At 38.1% G+C, this 22739-nt stretch overlaps 1 protein-coding gene across 3 annotated transcripts in view; it reads left to right on the top strand.

Annotated features, from left to right (window-relative positions):
- Positions 1–22739, top strand: part of UBR1 (ubiquitin protein ligase E3 component n-recognin 1) — a 145418-nt gene that overhangs the window by 107055 nt on the left and 15624 nt on the right. For 2 of the 3 annotated variants that reach the window (XM_059181310.1, XM_059181309.1), the window contains exons 34-42: positions 388–481; positions 1751–1899; positions 4978–5033; positions 6356–6452; positions 7247–7314; positions 10624–10774; positions 19529–19616; positions 20254–20387; positions 22292–22400. In XM_059181310.1, the coding sequence (XP_059037293.1) occupies positions 388–481; positions 1751–1899; positions 4978–5033; positions 6356–6452; positions 7247–7314; positions 10624–10774; positions 19529–19616; positions 20254–20387; positions 22292–22400 (946 nt within the window). Of the gene's footprint in view, positions 1–387; positions 482–1750; positions 1900–4977; positions 5034–6355; positions 6453–7246; positions 7315–10623; positions 10775–19528; positions 19617–20253; positions 20388–22113; positions 22248–22291; positions 22401–22739 lie in introns of all 3 variants that reach the window. The other variant, XR_009355532.1, reaches the window with a different exon arrangement.

Raw genomic sequence — 22739 nt, 5'->3', positions numbered from 1 at the left:
GGAGCCTGCTTCCCCTTCTCTCTCTGCCTCCTTTTCTGTGATCTCTGTCTGTCAAATAAATAAATAAAATCTTTTTTTAAAAAAAATGAAACTATAGAGGGGGAGTTACTGATGTGGAAAGACATTTATGATCCATTGGTGAAAAAACAAGATATAGAACAGTACTATGGATTTTGTCTTTATTTAAAAATCTGTATGTGTAATGTTCATATGGAGAACAGAAGAATATCACCCAAATGTTATTAGAGAAATTTTGAATGATTACTTATTGTTTATTAGCATTTCCTAAGTTTCCTACTATTTAAAAAATATATAATTTTAAAAAGCTAGAAAGATGTCTCACTAAACCCTCATGATTTTTCTTTCTTTTTCTTTTTCATTTATAAGGAGAAAACCCAACAATTCCAGTCTTATTTGATCAAGGAATGGGCGATTCCACTTTTGAGTTCCATTCTATCCTCAATTTTGGAGTTCAGTCTTCGTAAGTATCTAAGTAGTTAAGAGAAGTCTGTAAATGGCTGTGAAAGTAAGAATGAAGAATAATCCTTCCTCCCATCCTCCCATCTTTCCTTCCTGCTTTATTTGTAAAATTATTTCTTTACCCCATTTTTATCTTGTTTCTTTCTCCCTGAAGTTTTATTTCTACAATAAAATAAAGTGGTTTGAGGTATTAGAGTACTATGTATTAGGGTGAACTATGTCTATAATTAACCATTTTTTTAAAAAGATTTTATTTATTTATTTGAGAGAGAGAATGGGAGAGAAAGAGCATGAGAGAAGGGAGAATCAGAGGGAGAAGCAGACTCCCCACTGAGTGGAGAGCCCTATGAGGGACTCGATTCTAGGTCTCCAGGATCATGACCTGAGCTGAAGGCAGCCGCTTAACCAGCTGAGCCACCTAGGCACCCTGTAATTAACCATTTTTGACCAACAAAAATGCCATTTCTCTATAGTCCTGCATACAATAAGAACAGCATTTAAGAGACTTTAATTAAAGTCATATATGATCTGCCCTCTGACTTCTAAAAAGTCTCTAGTCATCCACATCCCCGATTCACTTTTCTTGTTGGTAAAGTTCAGTACCCTTGTATCTTACATTATAAGGTTATTAGAAAAATACTTATGTGAAGACACTTTGAAAAATATAATGTATCCAAATCAGGCGTTACTATTTAATAGATATTATCTTATGTACATTTTTTAGTTGTAATCCTTATTTATATTACATTATCTCATTATTATTGAAAATACTTAGGAAAGGAAGTTCAGAAAACCAGAAATTATCACTCCAAGTACATGACATGTTCTCTCTTTTTCTCTCTGTCTCTCTATTTCTCACACACATACACATACACACTCACACACACACACTGTTAACACTGAAGTCCTTCTTAGTCCCTTTTACAGACACTAAAACTTTTTTGGTTGGATCTGTTTCCTCTGAATTGTATTCCTTCTCTGAGTCTGCCCTTAATTTGGATCTAGATCCTTTCTGCTATGATCATTTACTGCATCTTTTACAGGAAGTAAAGTTATATGGGCCATTATCATTTTGTAAAAAATATTTTTCTACCTATAAGATACAGAATTCAGCTTTTCCCTTTTTCAGAGGCTCTAATCTCTAATTTGACAAATAGCAGTTTACTTTGTCAAAAGGAGTTAAATTACTACTTCAGTATCTAGATGGACTTCTCAGTAGGTAACCCCGTTGACTAAATTACTATACAAATTTTTCTTGTTTTATTTTTAGGATAAAATATTCTAATAGCATCAAGGAAATGGTCATTCTATTTGCTACAACAATTTATAGAATTGGACTGAAAGTACCTCCTGATGAAACGGATCCTCGAATCCCCATGATGACCTGGAGCACATGTGCTTTCACTATCCAGGCAATTGGTAAAGCCTGTGAGAGACTGCTTTGGAAGGTTCATAGAAACAGGATTAAAATGGACCACAATTTTTCCATTTTTCCCCTAATGGCTTAAAATAGTTTGAATGGTTGGAGGAGTATTAATATCTCAGTATATTAGTGGGGCTTGATGCCATCAGTCCAAGAATTTTTTTTTAAGATTTTATTTATTCATTTGACAGATATCGTGAGTAGGCAGAGAGGCAAGCAGACAGCAAAGGCGAAGCAGCGTCCCCACTGAGCAGAGAGCCCAATGTGGGTCTCAGTCCCAGGACCCTGATACCATGACCTGAGCTGAAGGCAGAGGCTTAACCCACTGAGCCACCCAGGCGCCCCTAGTCTGAGAATTTTTCATCAATCCCTTTTAACTACAGTGTTGCCTATATGCAAAATAAGCTTAAAGTATTTGAAAGGTAAAGCACAAAGCAAGCTATGTTTGAAAGCTGGCAGATTTACAACACTGGAAAATCAAGAAAAAAAGGCGAAGGAAGAAGAATCAAGCCAGAAATGTTCAGTGGTTTTTGTTTTTTTACACTTTGAGAGAAAAAGAACAAAAACAAAGTCACCTAAAACATTATCAGGATAGGGAAAGGAAGACTGAGGTAGTTAGGAGAGACAGATTAGCAGGAAGAACTAAGAGGTCAGAGGGGAAGCCCACTGACAAAATCCCTGCCATACTGCATTTTCTTACAGAAAAGTGTAGCAGTCAAATCAACATGTTGTACACCTTAAATGTACATAGTGTTATGTGTCAGCTATATCTCAGGAAAGCTGTTGGGGGAGAGAAGAGTGTACTAGTGAAGAATTGCTTAAATTTTAAAATTAGCATACTTATTACAGTCACAAGATATAATACTATCTTAAAAACAGTAAAAACTGTAATTCTTTTATGTCCTCTTTATCCAAGACAGTTTCTTTTTTTTTTTTTTTTTTTAAAGATTTTATTTATTTATCAGAGAGAGAGAGGGGGAGAGAGCGAACACAGGCAGACAGAATGGCAGGCAGAGGGAGAAGCAGGCTCCCCGCTGAGCAAGGAGCCCGATGTGGGACGCTGGGATCATGACCTGAGCCGAAGGCAGCTGCTTAACCAACTGAGCCACCCAGGCGTCCCCCAAGACAGTTTCAATTTCCCTTTCCAGTATAGATTTTTGGCAGTTGTTGTTTTATTTTTTTTTAAATTTTTTTTTTAAAGATTTTATTTATTTATCAGAGAGAGATGGGGGGGAGAGAGCAAGCACAGGCAGACAGAATGGCAGGCAGAGGCAGAGGGAGAAGCAGGCTCCCTGCCGAGCAAGGAGCCCGATGTGGGACTCGATCCCAGGAGGCTGGGATCATGACCTGAGCCGAAGGCAGCTGCTTAACCAACTGAGCCACCCAGGCGTCCCTTGGCAGTTGTTTTTAATGGAGTCTACCACCTTTTCTTTAAAAAATATTTTATTTATTTGTCAAAGTGCAAAAGCAGGGGGAGCAGCAGGCAGAGGGAGAAGTAGGCTCCCCGCCAGGCAAGGAGCCCAATGTGGGATTTGATCCCAGGATCAAGTGCCTGAGCTGAAGGCAGGCACTTAACCGACTGAACCACCCAGGCGTCCCAGTCTACCACTTTTTCTTCATTTACCTATATTTTTGTAGCAAGGTGTTATTTTGCGATTCAAATTAAGTAGCGTGAAGCCATTTCTTTCACAAAACCATCCTATATATCAGCTTCAGCTTCCTAAACAGTTACATCCAAACCTGTCAGACTTAGATCATGGATAAAAGAAAATACACAGATTTATATTTACTATGATTAAATAAAATGAGAAATAGGAAGAATAATATATTTTTTAAGATTATTCATTTATTTATTTGAGAGAGAGAAAAAGAACATGAGCAGGGAGGAGGAGCAGAGGGAGAAGCTGACTCCCCACTGAGCAGAGAGCCCGACCTGGGGCCCTATCCCAGGATGCTGGGATCATGACCTGAGCCAAAGGCAGAGGCTTAACTGAGCCACCCAGGCACCCTGGAAGAATGAGATTTTAATAGAATAGAATCTGAACAAATTGATAAATACAAAGCATTCTTTTAGAGTCATGATCTACTACTGAGTATCTCTGAGACTTCCAGTGAAGGCATTTTACACTTTACTGTCTTTGGCAAGACAAACTTAGGAATCAGGAGTTTATATTGAGACAGTTAACATTTCAAAAAATGCACAGTTTTTGTCATAAAAGTGATGAGAAGTTCACTGGAGAATAGGACTAAATTTTTCTGTGTGGTTCTGTAACCTAGTAATTGGATTTTATTTAATTACTGTAGTGTTACACTGTTTTCACAGTGCTTTTTCCATTCGGGGACCTAGCACATAAGCCACTAACTTACCTCATTCCCTATGCATATGGAGAGACATATACAGGATGTGTTGGCATAGTTAGAAACTACTGTTAAGGAATCAATATATAGCATCTCTTATTACTATCCATTCAGAGTTGAAAACAGAAAATAGGAGATAAGCCCTCCTTACTCATAGATATATCTGCTGCCAGAGAGCAATGAAAATACAAGTAATGTACAGTAAATGCCCTAGCCAGCAAGGAGAAATGCATATGAATCCATGGTTGTTTTTTTTTTTTTAATTTCCACTTTTGGTTATTTTTCCTATAAATGTAGTTCTTTTTTAACAGTACCTATAAGAGCAATAGTTACTTGCATCTGCCTTACGTATTTTTAAACAAAATAGGTTGTGATTATATATAAAAATGACTTGGTTAAAAATTGTTGGCATAGAAGCAATGTTCAAAGGATGAAAAATGAACCAGGATGCTTTGTTTTTTCCAAGCGTTCTCTATAGATAACTGCAGGGGCTTTATTATTTATAGTAACAATTTGTAAGTGATCTGCATTTGTTTTTTATAATATTTTCTCACTCAAAAATTTGGAAATTTTGGCTTAAACATGAAACTTTGAAGGGGAAAAGTGCAAATCATCTGGGCAAAAATATAATCAGTTAAAGAACATCTGATAGAAACCAAGTATACAATTGTAGCAGTATTCAGGATTTATTATTTTTGTTTTTCTTACTCTTTGAGAAAACCTCTTGGGAGATGAAGGGAAACCTCTGTTTGGAGCACTTCAAAATAGACAGGTGTGTATATTCCAGAAGGGTATGTGTAATTCATGGTAGGCTTTTTTTGGTGTAGTCTAATTTAACATTTTTAAAAATCATTATTTAATTCACTCCCTTTTCTATAAAAATAAGCAAAATTCTTTTTTTTTTTTTTAAAGCAGCTTCAGTCTCACAGGAGACTAAATGGCCAACATTGTGCACTTTATTTTTTTTAAATTTATCTTTATTTTTCTCACCATAGCATATACCCTCCCCAAAGTCTATCACCTGGCCACCCCATCCTTCCTACCCCCCTGCCCTCCACCAACCCTCAATATGTTTCCTGAGATTAAGAGTCTCTTATGGTTTGTCTCCCTCTCTGGTTTCATCTTGTTTCATTTTTCCCTCCCTTCCCCTATGATCCTCTGTCTTGTATGAAACTAGATGGTGTTATGCTAAGTGAAATAAGTCAATCAGAGAAAGACAGTTATCATATGATCTCACTGACAATGAGGAATCTGAGAAGTAAGACATTGTACACTTTAGAGAGCTTACTCAATCTTGGTGGTTAAATGAGAGATTTCTGGTGATACTTACTTTTTCTCCCCCTACTTTGTTTACTGCCGAGTCAGAAACCTGGTATCTCCTTCATTTTCCTTCCTCACTAATTTTGCCCCATCATGCAACATAAAGTATTAGTGCTGGCTTAACTATAGATGAATCCTCATAGTAAGTTCAAGAATGAAACTAAACCATGGCTCCTTGATGGGCAGATCTTGGCCTATGCCAGGCCTATCTCCAGGCCTAAGCCTCATATTGTAGGGGACCCTGGGAAACAGTGCTCAACAAATAGCCCTATGACAACAGAGTGGACAACCAAGGATTCCCTAGACCACCCCCATCCTCGCCATTTCCCTCTTATTTTCCTGACAGCTGGCACAGGGGACTTGTAGTCCATAGTGTGCTTCCCTACAGTTCTGCCTTCTGGTTAGGAAGCAGGAAATCTGAATTCTTTTAGGGCTTTTAGGGGTTTCTTGCCATCATTTTAGAATTTCTATAAATATATATATATATATTTTGCCCAGGCCTCAGCAGGGTAAGTTAGTCCAAAAATTTAAGAAATTGACTGGGGAAAATGAGTACTTAAATGAGAATTGAAATAATCGCTTTAATACCTCTTTGCATGGGAAAATCTGTTAAAAATTTGATGAGTTCATAAAACTTTCTAAAAGTACTAAAAATATTGTAATTTATAATAAGTCTGCAGCTAATTCTTGCAGACTGGGATTGAGTTCTACAGTGAGTGACTTCAGGCTATCATCTTCCCTTATCTTTTTATCTTTCCCTCTCTTACAATCTAGCATAATGGTCTGAAAGCATTAATGCAGTTTGCCATTGCACAGAAGATCACCTGTCCTCAAGTCCTGATACAGAAGCATCTTATTCGTCTCCTGTCAGGTAGTCTCCTCTTTATTATTACTTACATGTCTTTTTCCATTGCATTTCTGGCAGTGTATTTCATTAGGAAACAACACACTGCACTAATTTTGAATCACTCACTACAGCAGCTTTACAAAAGAAAAAACAAGACTTGGGTGCCACTATAATACCTGCAATCTTATTTCAAAACTCAGGTTTTCCAAATTCTTTTTTTTTTTTTAACTTTGTTTTTAACTTAACATCTACCCACCTCGGGACTTTACTGAACCAACATCCACAACCACTAGCTAACATATTTATATCCTAATCTGATTAGAAAAGGGATCAACGACATGGATAATTTAAAAATAGGTATAATTTTGCTGGATCAGGAGGATATTCTTCATCCTCATTTCACTTGTACTGCTTTGCATGCTGTCTCTGCTCTGTATGTGTGGATACATATTCTGTGTATCTCAAGACATTTAGAAATGGATAGTTAGGAAAAAAGTATTAAGAAACATAGTATAAAAGTAATTCTTCTTATTCATTGAGCATATTTTTATTGAATAATCTGTTTCTGTTATGCTGTTTACCTTTTTTCCTCCTGCATCTTATCTTTCAACTCTTAAATTCTATACAAGGCTTTCTAGGAGTTTTTATTAGTTTAACTTATCTTTAGTTGTGGTTCCCATATCTTAAAGGTGTGATGTTCCAGTTTACCAGTTAATGTATTTTATAACCGTGTTACATTTTTGTGTTAGATGTTTTATATTATATTTAACTACATTGCAATCTTACTGAATGAATTACACTGTTGTTGTTTTTCCCAGTTGTTCTTCCTAACCTAAAATCAGAAGATACACCTTGCCTTCTATCTATAGATCTCTTTCATGTTTTGGTAAGTGTTTGACAAAAATTCTTAAGTCTCTTAAGTTTCTGATTTCATGTATTTTCCCATTCAAATTCATGTTCTTTTTTCAAGATTATAAATTATTGGTGTTCAGACTATAAATTTAGTCTCTTTTCCATTCTGCTTATGAATAGATACAGATTTGACTGAGACTGTCAAAATCACTTTATTTTTATTTTTTTTTTTAAAGATTTTATTTTTTATTTATTTGACAGACAGAGATCACAAGTAGGCAGAGAGGCAGGCAGAGAGAGAGAGAGAAGCAGGCTTCCTGCGGAGCAGAGAGCCTGATGCAGGGCTCGATCCCAGGACCCTGAGATCATGACCCGAGCTGAAGGCAGCAGCCCAAACCACTGAGCCACCCAGGCGCCCCTCAAAATCACTTTAAAGGGCACCTGAGTGGCTCAGTCGGTTAAGTGTCTGCCTTCAGCTCAGGTCATGATCCCAGGGCCCTGGCATCAAGTCCCGCATCAGCCTCCCTATTCAGTAAGGAGCCTGCTTCTCCCTTTCCTGCTCCCTCTGCTTGTACTCTCTCTCTCTCTCTATCTCTCCCTTTCTCTATCTCTCTCTCTCGCAAAAAATAAGTAAATAAAAAATCTTTCTTAAAAATCACTTTAGGGGGACGCCTGGGTGGCTCAGTTGGTTGGGCAGCTGCCTTCGGCTCAGGTCATGATCCCAGCGTCCTGGGATCGAGTCCCACATCGGGCTTCTTGCTCGGCAGGGAGCCTGCTTCTCCCTCTGTCTCTGCCTGCCATTCTGTCTGCCTGTACTCACTCTCTCTCCCTCTCTCTCTCTGACAAATAAATAAAATCTTTAAAAAAAAAAAAATCACTTTAGGGGCACCTGGGTAGCTCAGTGGGTTAAGTCTCTGTCTTCGGCTCAGGTCATGATCTCAGGGTCCTGGGATTGAGGCCCGCATTGGGCACTTTTCTCAGCAGGGAGCATGCTTCCCCCTCTCTCTGCCTGCCTCTCTGCCTACTTGTGATTTCTCTCTCTGTCAAATAAATAAAATACAAATAAATAAATAATCACTTTAAAAATGAAAACACATTAAAAACTAGTGGAGTGTGTCCAAAAACAAGAAATGGAGACTTGGAAGTAAGGAAGGTGGAGGTAAATCTTCCAGAGAAATGGAAGGGCACTTCTAGCCCCGTCTGTGTCTTCTTTCAGGCAGCTTCAGCTTACCCCAAACTCTAAGTGGCTGCGAATGTCTTCAGGGAAGGGCAGGTTTTTGGACAAGGATTCTAGTCCTTGTTTTCAGAGCCTAGGACTTCGTGCTAGAAGTGCTTACAGCTGCAAAATAGACGTGTTATATCTTTTTAATGCATCACTTTTTTCAGTGATGTGAGTGGGAAATAATATAAGTAAGGCTGGGATAGCCCATAGCTGAACCAGTGACAGGACCTGTCATAAAAACGAGGTGACCAGTCCATGCACAGTGTTGAGGTGAGCAGGGAACGGTGATTCTGAGTCCATGAGGTGAGACCGGCATCCTTTCTGGAAGCAGTCTGAATCCCTGGACTAGGGCTGGGGGATTATGTCTTCATGGTGACACCACCACCTGTATGCATTTACTCAATGAACACTTCAGACAATGAATACCTATAAGATAAGACCTGTGCCATGCACTGGAGATGCAGTGATAAATAATGGTGGGCCTGAGGTCACTCTGTCGTCATCAGTTGAGAAGAATATCAGGTCCGCAAGAGGAGAGCAAGGACAAATGAAACCCACCAGCGTCCCTGCATCTGTCCAATGACAACAATTTTCAGAGAGAGTGCTGGCCACCACTTCTCTTTTGTCTTCCAAAGCTTGTGTGACTTCCTCTTTTGACAAAGTCCAGCTTGCAAATATACAGGGAAGGAGGCTCTGGGAAACATACCTCCAGCTTAAACACATTGATGGAGAACAGGCCACAACAGAATCTCTTCACTACTATCCCCATAGTTGAACTCTCTACTCTTCTGGGCAAAAAAAGATAGTCTTGTCAATGTTGCATCTGGGAAATACTTAAATTAGTGTTCCATATGAACTCACAACATGATTTGGGGGTCATCTTCAACCTATATACCGAGATCAATCTCAGATAGCCACCAAACATTTGGTGTGTGGGGCCTACTCATGATTGCATGTGCATTGATTTTTGTTTACTCAGTATGGGGTGATAGCAACATGCTTTTCTTCTGGAAGCTCATCGCTGTCCCACATTTACTCATTTACTCATTCACAATCACCTATAATTATAAGTTAATCTATAAAAATAAAGAATGTGGAAAGAAAAAAAAAAGCATTTTTATACTCTTTATTTTGTAACAGGTATCATCCTAGTTGATTATACACATAGTTGGTGTCTGTCCAAGCAGACTTTGTCTAAATAAATATTATGCATTCCTCCTCCACCTTTTTCTTGTTTATATTATAAGCATGAATGACAGTGTGAGCTATCTTAAAATCATTGATTATTTGATGTTGGGAACCAGGCCCTTGACACATCTAGGCTTCCCCCAAACACCTGTGGATGGATGACAACTGTTTCATGAGTTTCTTTCTTTTTTCCTTTTTTTAAAGATTTTTTTATTTATTCATTTGAGAGAGAGAAAGAGACAGAGCCCAAGCAGGAGAGCCAGAGGCAGAAGAAGAGGGAGAAGTGGGTTCCCTGCTTAGCAGGAGGACTCTGGGATCATGACCTGTGCTGAAGGCAGACACTTAACCATCTGAACCATCCAAGCACCCCTGTTCTGTGAATTTCTTGGAGAGGTTTTCCCTCCCGGCAGTGACCCCATTCCTTCAAAATGAGTTCTCTAGAGAGATCATTGATAAGGTTGGGAGCATGGAGTTTGTGAATATGGGTTAGCCATTATTCACCTCTCATTGTCCAGAACTCTGCCCGGTGGTGGTCATTCTTATTTTTTGGAATCTTTAGGAAAACTTCGAGAAGAATGCCAGTAACTTGGCCCTATACCCTAAGATTCTGATTTGATTGGATTGGGCTGTGAAACAGTGTTATTTTAAGAGCTCCCCAAGTTACTGTAATGTTGAGTCTTCTGAGCCACAGAGAGAATTGAGACCACTCCTAGAATAAGAAGTTTCAGGAAAGGGGTAACCTATTTGGTGATGACTTTTGTTCTCCATTTATGGTACACTATATTTTAAGATATTCTGTTGAATAATTAGGAAAAATATGGTGGTTATTAAAAAAACACACGAACACCCTACAGTATCTGATATATTTGGTTATAAGATTAGCCCATGCTGATGTTTGTTGTCACACATGTTGATGTCCATTTTCTCTCATAGGTTGGTGCTGTGTTAGCATTCCCATCCTTGTATTGGGAGGACACTGTTGATCTGCAGCCGTCATCAATTAGTTCTTCTTATACCCACCTTTATCTCTTCCATTTGATCACAATGGCACACATGCTTCAGATCCTTCTTACTATAGACACAGGTAAAGCTCCCATCAGTTGTTAACTGTAAATAATAATTACCCGTGGTTTGTTGGCAAAATTCATTTTGCTTGTGATTAATCATGTATATATACTTATATGTGTATTTTTTTTTAAGATTTTATTTATTTATTTGAGAGAGAAAGCGTGAGAGGGGAGAGGTCAGAGGGAGAAGCAGACTCCCCGCTGAGCAGGTAGCCCAATGTGGGACTCGATCCCAGGACTCCAGGATCATGACCTGAGCTGAAGGCAGTCGCTTAACCAACTGAGCCCCCAAGTGCCTAGATTCTAAATTCTGTGTTATATCTCTTGTGGAATGATCATTTGTTTCCTTATGGATGCTATTTAAATAAAAAGAAGAGCTATGAAAGGGATAAATTAGCTAAACCACTTGATTCTCTAACTTGTGGCTGCTGTACCCTTTTTCAGATTTCCTAATTTCAGGGTTGGGGATTAGTCCCTCCGACATTTGTCCCTGGTAAATAATTTTGATAAGCCTGTTTATGAAACCATTTTTGATTCCTCCAGCTAGAATGATAATAGAATGTTTTATAGCATTTGTCACATAGTATCTTATTTTATAATTCTGTGCTGTTCTGCTTCTTTCCCTGGTTCTCCTTTCTCGCTACTCCTTCCCCCCTGCTAGTTTCTTGAGTAGAGAACATTCAGATTTTAAAATCTTTTCTCATAAAGTTAAAGTCCAAATAAGTATTCATTAAATGTTTTTTGGACAAATGTGCACTCACAGATACCTGAGTATCATGGAATCATGATGTAGTTATTCTCTTAGACTCTGCTCTTAGTAGAAAGTAAAGTCTGCTACCAGGCTGTCAGTGATCAAAGACAACTCCTGGGGCACCTGGATGGCTCAGTGGGTTAAAGCCTCTGCCTTCAGCTCAGGTCATGATCCTGAGGTCCTGGGATTGAGCCCCGCATTGGGTTTTCTACTCAGGAGATAACCTACTTCCCCCTTCTTTCTGCTGGCCTCTCTGCCTACTTGTGATCTCTGTCTTTCAAACAATTAATAAAATCTTTAAAAAAAAAAAGAAGGGCTCCTGAAAATTCAGGTAATTTAGAAAATAAATAATTAAAGTGACTTTAGAACAACGTCTAACAAAACTAAATACACATTTATTCATTAACCTACCAACTCTACTTCTAAGAATCTGTCCCAAAGCCATACTGGCAAAAATATGAAAGGATATATGCACATGATTATTCATTTGTGGTATTATTTGGAATAATAAAAACCCCAGAGATTGGTTGAATATCCTGTGGTATATGCATATAATGGAATTTTCTGCAGCCATACAAAGGAATGAGCAAGATCTACTGAAGAAGTAATCTCTAGGAGATACTTATTAAGAGTGAAAAAAGTAGGGTGCAGAACAGTAGTTGTAGTATAATGTCTTTGTGTAAGGTATTTTAGGTATATGTATCCATATATGTGCTTACATATATTCATATTTGCTTATATTTTTTATAAATGAAACAAAAGAAATATAAACCAAAAACTGAAGGGTTGCCTCTAGATAAGGTAGAGAGTCAGGGATTTGAGCAAAGACTCCTATAAGTGTCTTTTTAATGTAATTGGTTTTTTTTTTTTTTTTCCCTAAAATTCTATTTATTTATTTGGGAGAGAGAACACACAAGCATGGGGAGGGCTAGAGGGAGAGGGACAAACAGACTCCCTACTGAGTAGGGAGTCCTACATGAGACCCAATCCCAGGACCCCAGGATCATGACCTGAGCTGAAGGCATATGAAGGCATATGAATGAGCCTCCCAGGCACCCCTAAAACACAGTATTTCAACTGTACTTCCCCAATAGGATATATTCTGACAATAAAAGAACTAACAAAAAAATCGTTAAACTAAATTCATATTAGTGGTACAAAATGGTACTAAGTACTAGTATTGTTATTTTGAAATTATTTTAGGTAATTTTTAGGATAAACCAAGTTAAGTATTTGTGTAAATGTCACTGGGACCCAAGATTTTCAGTGTAGGAAAGAGGAGACTTAAGAATTAATTCAGAACTGTGCATTCTGAAGTATGCTTCAAGTAAAAGATGTTCTTTTTGGAAAAAAATTAACTGAGGGTACTAATTTAAAATAAAGCATTTCAGGGGCACCCTTACTGGCTCAGTCGTAAGAGCATGTGACTCTTGATCATGACTTCAAGCCCCACATGGGAGGGTAGAGATTACTTAAATAAATAAAACTTGAAAAATAAAATAAAGGGGTACATGGGTGGCTCAGTCGGTTAAGTATCTGCCTTCAGCTCAGGTCATGATCCCAGAATCCTGTGTCAGCCTCCCAGTTCAAAAGGGAGTCCGCTTCTCCCTCTACCCTTGCCCTTGAAGGGAAGTGCTCTCTCTCTCAAATAAATAAGATCTTTAAAAAAAAATAATAAAGTATATCAGAGGGGAGGTGTGTGGGGGAATGGGTGAAATAGGTGAAGGAGATTGAAAGTACACTTACAAGGTATAGAATTGTTGAATCACTGTATTGTACCTCTGGAACTACTACAATACTCTATGTTAACTATAATGGAATTAAAACTAAAAACTTAAAAGAATAAATTCAGAAAAGTTAAGTAAAAACCCGATAATTTCCCAGTCAAAATTCCAGCAAGTTATTATGTGGATATTGACAAACTGATTCTACAGTTTATATGAAAAGGAGAAAGATCCAGCATAGCCAACTCAGTACTGAAGGGGAAGAACAAAGTTAGAGGACTGACATTACCTGACTTCAGAACTTACTCTAAACCTACTGGAATCAAGACTGAAAAAAACAGACCAGTAGATTAGTGGACCAGCATAGAGAGCCCAAAAAAATCTGTATACATAAATATAGTTAATTGATCTTTGATGAAGGAACAAAGACAAATAGAGCCGAGATAACGTGATTTTCAACAAATGTTGCTGTAACAACTGGACACCCACATATAAGACAGAGACACACATCTTACAACCTTTGTGGAAGTTAACTAAAAATGGTTCACTAAAGAAAAAATGGTTGATATGCCTGAATGTAAAATATAAAACTATTAGAAGAGAATGTGTAGGAGAAAACCTAGATGACCGTGGGGTATGCAGTGACTTTTTAGATACAAGGCCAAAGGTAAAATCCATTAAAGAAATAATAAGCTGGACTTCATTACAATTAAAAACTTCTGTTCTGCAATGGACAGTGTTGAGAATGAAAAGACAAGCCACAGACTAAGAGAAAATATTTGCAAAAGACACATCTGAATAAACTGTTCTATAAAATATACAGAGAACTGTTAATTCAACAATAAGAAAATAAACAACCTGATTAAAAATAAACAAAGGACACCCAAAACCTTAAGATAGGTTATCTTAGGAATAAACCTAACCAAGGAGGCAAAGAATCTGTACTCAGAAAACTATAAAGTATTCATGAAAGAAATTGAGGAAGACACAAAGAAATGGAAAAATATTCCATGCTCATGGATTGAAAGAACAAATATTGTGAAAATGTCTATGCCATCTAAAGTAATCTACACATTTAATGCAATCCCTATCAAAATACCATCCTTTTTTTTTTTTTCAAAGAAATGGAAAAAATAATCCTAAAATTTATATGGAACCAGAAAAGACCCTGAATAGCCAGAGGAATATTGAAAAAGAAAACCAAAGTTGGCAGCATCACAATTCCAGACTTCAAGCTCTATTACAAATCTGTAATCATCAAGACAGTGTGGTACTGACATAAAAACAGAAACACAGATCAGTGGAACAGAATAGAGAGCCCAGAAATGGACCCTCAACTGTATGGTCAACTGATCTTCGACAAAGCAGAAAAGAATATCCAATGGAAAAAAGACAGTCTCATTAACAAATGGTGTTGGGAAAATTGAACAGCCACATGCAGAAGAATGAAGCTGGACCATTTCCTTACACCACACACTAAAATAGACTCAAAATGGATGAAAAACCTCAACATGAGACAGGAATCCATCAAAATCCTTAAGGAGAACACAGGCAGTGACCTCTTCAACCTCAGCCGCAACAACTTCTTCCTAGACACATTAACAAAGGCAAGGGAAGCAAGGGCAAAAATGAACTCTTGGGACTTCATCAAGATCAACACCTTTTGCACAGCGAAGGAAACAGTCAACAAAAACAAAACAAAGCCAAAAAAGGACAGAATGAGAAAAGATATTTGCAAATGACATATCAGATAAAGGGCTAGTCTCCGAAATCTATAAAGAACTTATCAAACTCAACACCCAAAGAACAAATAATCCAATCAAGAAATAGGCAGAAGACATGAACAGACATTTCTGCAAAGAAGACATCCAAATGGCCAAAAGACACATGAAAAAGTGCTCAACATCACTTGGCATCAGGGAAATACAAATCAAAACCACAGTGAGATACCACCTCACACCAGTCAGAATGGCTAAAATTACAAGTCAGGATACAACAGATGTTGGAGAGGATGCGGAGAAAGGGGATCCCTCCTACACTGTTGGTGGGAATGCAAGCTGGTACAGCCACTCTGGAAAATAGCATGAAGATTCCTCAAAAAGTTGAAAATTGAGCTACCCTACAACTTAGCAATCGCTCTACTGAGTATTTACCCTAAAGATACAAATGTCATGATCCGAGGGGCACGTGCACCCCAATGTTTATAGCAGCAGTGTCCATGGTAGCCAAACTGTGGAAGGAACCTAGATGTCCATCAACAGATGAGTAGATAAAGAAGAAGGGATGGCTCGGTGGGTTAAGCCTCTGCCTTCAGCTCAGGTCATGATCTCAGAATCCTGGGATTGAGCCCCACATGGTGCTCTCTGCTCAATGGGGAGCCTGCTTCCCCCCCCCCCCTCTGCTTGCCTTTCTGCCTACTTGTGATCTCTGCCTGACAAATAAATAAAGTCTTTTAAAAAAAAATTTTTTTAAGATGTGGTGTATATATATATACAATGGAATATTATGCAGCCATCAAGAAAAATGAAATCTTGCCATCTGCAATGATGTGGATGGAACTAGAGGGTATTATGCTAAGCAAAATAAGTCAATCAGAGAAAGACAATTATCATATGATCCCTCTGATATGAGGAATTTGAGAGGCAGGGCAGGGGTTCGTAGGGAGAAGGGAGATAAAAATGAAACAAGATGGTACCGGGGAGGGAGACAACCCATAAGAGACTCTTTTTTTTTTTTTTTTTTAAAGCTTTTATTTATTTATTTGACAGCAAGAGAGCACAAGTAGGCAGAGAGAGAGAGAGGAGGAAGCAGGCTCCCTGCTGAGCAGAGAGCCCGATGCGGGACTCGATCCCAGGACCCTGAGACCATGACTTGAGCCGAAGGCAGCTGCCTAACCCACTGAGCCACCCAGGCGCCCCCCATAAGAGACTCTTAATCTCAGGAAACAAACTGAGGGTTGGTGGGGAGTGGGGAGAGAGATAGGGTGGCTGGGTGATGGACATTGGGGCGGGTATGTGCTATGGTGAGTGCTTTGAATTGTGTAAGACTAATGATTCACAGACCTGTACCCCTGATACAAATAATACACTGTATGTTAATAATAAGATAAAAATAAGCAAAAGACACCTCACTAAAGATGATCTACAGATGGCAAGTAAGCATATGAAAAGATGTTCAATATCACAAGTCATTAGGGAATTGCAAATTAAAATGAGATAGCATTACTCATCTATTAGAATAGTTAAAATCCAAAACACTGACAATGCTCAGTACTGGTGAGGATGTAGAGCAACAGGAATTCTCACTCATTGCTGAAAGGAATTCTGTGCCATTTTGAGATACAGTTTGGCACTTTCTTACAATACTAAACTACTCCTACCATATGATGCAGCAGTCATCTACCCAAATGAACTGAAAACCTGTGTCCGTACAGAAACCTACACACAGATGTTTGTAGCAGCTTTATTCATAATTTCCAAGATTTGGAAGCAACCACATGTTCTTCGGTGGGTGAATGAATAAATAAACTGTTGTACATCCAAGCAATGGAATATTTTTCAGTGCAGAAAGAAACAAGCCTTCAAACAATGAACAGGCCTATGCTTAAATGTGTGATACTTCATGAAAGAAGCAAATCTGAAAAGGCTGCATACTGTGTGATTCCAACCATAATAGACCCTTGAATGACACAAGTTTGAACTGAGAGGGTCTACTCATATGGGTTTTTCTTTTATTAATAAATACAGTATAGTACTATAAATGTATTTTTTCTTACGATTTTCTTAAATTTTCTTTTCTCTAGCTTTATTCTAAGAATACAGCATATAACATATAAAATACACAACATGTAGCATGCATATATATATATATATAAAATACATATACAAAATATGTTTTCCTGTCAATAGTAGCCTGTTGGTAAGGTTTTTAGAGTGTCACAAGGTATGGGTAGGTTTTTGACTGTGCCAGGGTTTGGCACCCTTCGCCCCCAGTGTTGTTCAAGGGTTATATGTATATGACTTCTGGAAAAGGCAAAGCTTTGAAAACTGTAAAAGTATCCACAATTGCCAGAAGTTAGAGGAGAAAGTTGTGTGAATGGGCAGAGCAGAGAGTATTTTTAGGGCAGTGAAACTACTCTGTATGATGCTATAATAGTGGATACATGTTATTATATATTTGTGAAAACCTGTGGAATGTACAACACCAGGAATGAATCCTAATGGTAACTGTGGACTTTGGATAATAATGATGTGTCAGTAGAGGTTCATTGATTGTAACAAATGTACCACTCTAGTACTAGATGTCAATAGTCAGGGATAATGATGGATGTGTGGGGACAGCGAGTATATGGGAACTCTGTGCTTTCCTCTCAGTTCTGTAATCAAGCTAAAATTGCTTTAAGAAAATAAAATTTATTGGGGCACCTGGGTGGCTCAGTGGGTTAAAGCCTCTGCCTTCGGCTCAGGCCATGATCTCAGGGTTCTGGGATCGAGCCCCGCATAGGGCTCTCTGCTTGGCAGGGAGCCTGCTTCTTCCCTTCTCTCTCTGCCTGCCTCTCTGCCTACTTGTGATCTCTGTCTGTCAAATAAATAAATAAAATCTTTAAAAAAAAAAAAGAAAAGAAAATTTATTAACTAAAAAAAAATTTTGTACATGGGTGTTTGCATTTGTCAAAACTCATCAAGTGGTATTTTTAATATTTGTATATTTCATTGCATATAAAATTTACCTCAGTCATGTACAGATATTGAACTATTATATTTAAATTGGAAATATCAATACGATAATGTATTTTCCTCTTTTTAAAAAAGTGTGTATTGGGGGGCGCCTGGGTGGCTCAGTGGGTTAAGCCGCTGCCTTCGGCTCGGGTCATGATCTCAGGGTCCTGGGATCGAGTCCCGCATCGGGCTCTCTGCTTGGCAGGGAGCCTGCTTCCTCCTCTCTCTCTCTGCCTGCCTCTGTGCCTCTATGCCTACTTGTGATCTCTGTCAAATAAATAAATAAAATCTTTAAAAAAAAAAAAAAAAGTGTGTATTGGGTGCCTGGGTGGCTCAGTGGGTTAAAGCCTCTGCCTTCAGCTCAGGTCATGATCTCAGGGTCCTGGGATTGAGCCCCACATCGGGCTCTCTGCTCAGCGGGGAGCCTGCTTCCCCCCTCTCTCTCTCTGCCTGCCTTTCTGCCTACTTATAATCTCTGTCTGTCAAATAAATAAATAAAATCTTTAAAAAATAATAAAAATAAAACAATAAAAAAGTGTGTATTTCTTGGGGTGCATGGGTGATGCAGTCTGTCAAGCTTTGGCTGAGGTCATGATCCCAGTGTCCTAGGATCAAGTCCCGTGTTGGGCTCTCTGCTCAACAAGGAGTCGGCTTTTCCTTCTCCCTCTGCTGCTCCCCCTGTTCACGCTCTATCTCTTTCTGTTTCTCTCACTGTCAAATAAATAAAATGTTTTTTAAAAACTCATTTATATCCTCTAAAAAAATAAAAAATATATTTTAAAAGTATATATTTCCTTAAGAGAGCCTAATTGGAAAGGAGAAAAACTAGCAATAGAACCAAAGTAAGAGACTCGGGGTAATTTTAGTTGTTGTCTTTGAGATGAATTAATGTGTATTTTTAAAAAAAGCATTTTTAAAGAGAACACTATTCAAATGAGCTGTAACCATCTGTCACATTGAACTACAAGGTTGGCATTTTTGTCCCCCTTTTAATATAGTAAAACTAAAGTTCAGAGAATTTAAGTGCTTACCCAGAGTTTTAACATAAGTTGGGTGAGTTAGCAATTGCTGGAGAGGTTTAGGATGGTTCTCCTTAAGGACAGATTAATGGAGAAAAATTACCTTAGAAGTTTCTTTTTAATGTGTTTCATTGCTTGAGCATAAAGTCAGGACAGCAATGTACTTCCCTTTCTAGAGGCTGAATTTCTACCTGTTACCTAAGACTCCTAGGAACCCAGAGCAGATGACCACTGATTTATTTACTTGGTCATATTATATGATGTGATATTATATGATAAAGTAAACTTTATCAGAATATTAGGTGGAGACATAAATAGGGCAAAATCACATATTTGTTAAACATCCATGTGATTCTGCCCTATTTATGTCTCCACCTAATACTCTGATAAAGTTTACTTAACAGTTTTAATCTTTAAAATCAGCTATTTAGATCGAGAACAAGGAAAAGAACCTCAGTTGAGCTGACATTGTTTATTATCCTGGAACCATGAAATTGAAGTCTAATTTATACATTGAATAGCATATTCATAGATTGATCTTTCAGAATTTCTTTTTCAGAACTTCCCCTTGCTCAAGTTCAAGAAGAGAGTGAAGAGGCTCGTTCTGCATCTTCTTTCTTGGCAGAAGTTTCTCAATACACAAATGGGTGAGTAGCAGTCCTTTGGTCCAGCCTATTTGAGTGTTGTTTTAATAATTCAACCTATTACGGGCGCCTGGGTGGCTCAGTCAGTTGGGTGTCTACCTTTGGCTCTGGTCATAGGATTGAGCCCCACGTCTGGGCTTCCCCCTCAAAGAGGAGTCTGCTTCTCTCTCTCTCTCCCTTTGCCTCCCACCCCCCGCTCATGTTCTCTCTCTCTCTTTCTCAAATAAATAAGTAAAATCTTTAAAAAAATAAAAATAATTCCACCTCTTAGGTCACTTGTTTGGCAGAGTAACTTTCGAACAATTTTAATTCCAGTTTTTAAAAATCAGTTAAGGGCTTTTGAAATAACAGGTACCCATTTGTTTCTGAGACTGAGACAAGTTTGGACATATCTTCACTCTTATAAAAAATGAAGATAGTAGTTATTTGCTTTAGAAATCTACATGGTAAAAGATGCAAGATTTATGGTTTTCTTTAGGAAACTTTTAGGTTTTAAGATGAAAGCTACTGCCAGTTAAATGTTTTGTATTAAATGGATAAAAAAATATTTAAATATTTAGCAATGTTTTTTAAAAGAGGATGTGTCTAGAATTTTAGTCTGATTACTATTCTGTTCTTTTCTGGAATTATTGCCTCTTAGCTGCATTGGCTGTGGTGTTCCTGGCTGGTATTTGTGGGCCTCACTGAAGAATGGCATCACCCCTTACCTTCGCTGTGCTGCATTGTTTTTCCATTATTTACTTGGAATAACTCCACCTGAAGAACTGCTAACCAGTAAGTAGGAAGATGAAATCTCAGAGTAGTAAATAAGGGATTTTTTCCCCTTATCTTCAACCTCAGAAATATAAAGTGGGGACAGGCAAAACCACTTGTCTATCCCCTGTCTCTTCAGTCAGTGCTCACTCCTAGCATATGTGCGCCTGCTGTGGTTTAGGTTAAAAGTGAGACCAAAAATGAGATTAGCCTCATACTATGCAAAACCTACTCATGGTTCCTCTCTAGGTCTAGTTTATGTATTTGAGCTTATAAAATGCACACAAAATATTTCAGAAAGGATATGCAAAAAATTAGAAACATTGGTACCTTTAGGGAAGAGAATATTTTAGCTAAGTAGAGGGAAAACATTTCTGTATACTCTGTTATTTGAATTTTGAACATATGACTTATAAAAGAACTAAAGTGCTGCGAGGAGACTCCTGTTGGAACAAACCAAGGACACACATTATCTGAGTAACAATCATGTCCTTTTTTTACTTGCCTTTAATCTAGATTAAAGTAGACAAGACTTCCTTGTAGCTTTGTGTAGGTAAAATTCAGAACATTTGTATATTTTGTAAGCATCACCAGAATTGTTCAGAGTTGTGCTTTTGTCTGTTGAGATTAAGCTGAACAGCTCAGCTTTATTGGCTCTCAGCTTTTTCTTGAACTCAGTTCAGTAGGGCTTACTTGATCTAGGTTTGTTATGGCTCTATATACAGGCATACCTTGTTTTATTGTGCATGACTTTGCTTTGCAGATACTGTGTTTTTTACAAATTAGAGGTTTGTGGCAAGTGTGTGGTAAGCAAGTCTGTCAGCACCATTTTTCCAACAGCATTTGCTCACTTCATGTCTGTGTCACATTATGATTATTCTTGCAATAGTTCAAATTTTTTCATTATTGTATTTGTGAGTGTGACCTGTGGTGATTGATTATGACTAGCTGAAAGCTCAGATGATGGTTAGCATTTTTAGCAGTATTTTTTTATTTATGTCTGTACCTTGTTGTTTTAGACCTAATGCTATTGCATACTAAATAGACTACAGTCTAGTAGAAACATAACTTTAATATGCCCTGGGAAACCGGAAATTCACTTGACTTGCTTCACTGCAATGCTGGCTTTATTGTGGTGGTCTGGAACCAAACCCACAATTATCTCCATGATATGCCTGTAAATGGGGGGCTACTTTCCAAGTAGTTGCCCATACAGATCTGTTGTTTCCATTTAGAAAAGCATGTATTAATTTATCTAGTTGGTGCTATAATACAACAGTGAGTAAGATTAAGTCTTTTATTGGGAGGAGACTAAATGTATACAAACAGATATATGTAAGTGGTGATGAGTGCAACCAAGAAAAATAAAGCAGGTCAAGGGGATAGAGAGTGCTGGGCTGGAATAATATGTTTCATAGATAGTCATGGAAGACTTCTCTTTGAGGACACATTGAGCAAAGAGACATTGAAATAAAGATGGGGTTGAACTGGACAGAGAGTTGAAGGAAAAGTATTCCTAAGCAGAAGGAACACTAAATGCAAAGCTTTGCTTGACATATCAAAGAATAATAAAAAGATGAGTGTAGCTGAAACATAATGAACAGGGTGAGGGTGAACCCCTTTATAAGCTCAAGTACAAGAGATGAACCTCATCTCTTACATGAGGTTCAAGAGGCAGCCAGGGACAGCTTAGGAAGGGCCTTTATTGCCACGATAAGGACTTTGTGTTTTTTGCCTTGTGGTGGAGTGGCATTGGATAAACCTCATCAGGAGAATGAATCAGATTTGCATTTTGAAAGGATCACTGTGGCTTGTCTCCAAGTTTTATGGAGTATAGAAATGAACATAAACAATGAAGAACTCTATCCATAGGTTGACCAGGTAAGAATAATGTGTTTATTAAATGTATTTTTATTCTCTTGCAGATTCTGCAGAAGGAGAGTACGGTGCACTCTGTAGCTATCTGTCTTTACCCACAAATTTGTTCCTACTTTTTCAGGAATATTGGGATACTGTAAGACCCCTCCTCCAGAGGTACTATAAGAGTAAAATATCATTGATGGGTCATTATATAGTTTAGAAATTTTAAATTAAAATTATATGCTAAGTTTCTAGATTGATTAGACTTGATTGAAGTGGGTTAACAAAAAAAAAATAGGAGATTCCTAATTCACACATTCAGTGAGTTAGAGAGAAGTCCAGCAGCCATGGCAGCTGGACTTTCCACTTGTCCCACCATGATTACCATTTCTTGTACTCCTCTTCCCCGCAGCGGCCATTTCTTGCCAGAATCCACCACTGACCCCAGCGGGGTAATAATACCCCAACTTCCTTTTTTTCCTCCAGCCTGGGAGAAGTGGTGGCTTACTATTA

Source organism: Mustela lutreola, chromosome 7 (assembly GCF_030435805.1).
Source record: "Mustela lutreola isolate mMusLut2 chromosome 7, mMusLut2.pri, whole genome shotgun sequence".
Taxonomy (NCBI): Eukaryota; Metazoa; Chordata; class Mammalia; order Carnivora; family Mustelidae; genus Mustela; species Mustela lutreola.
This window is presented reverse-complemented; position numbering and strand designations above follow the sequence as displayed.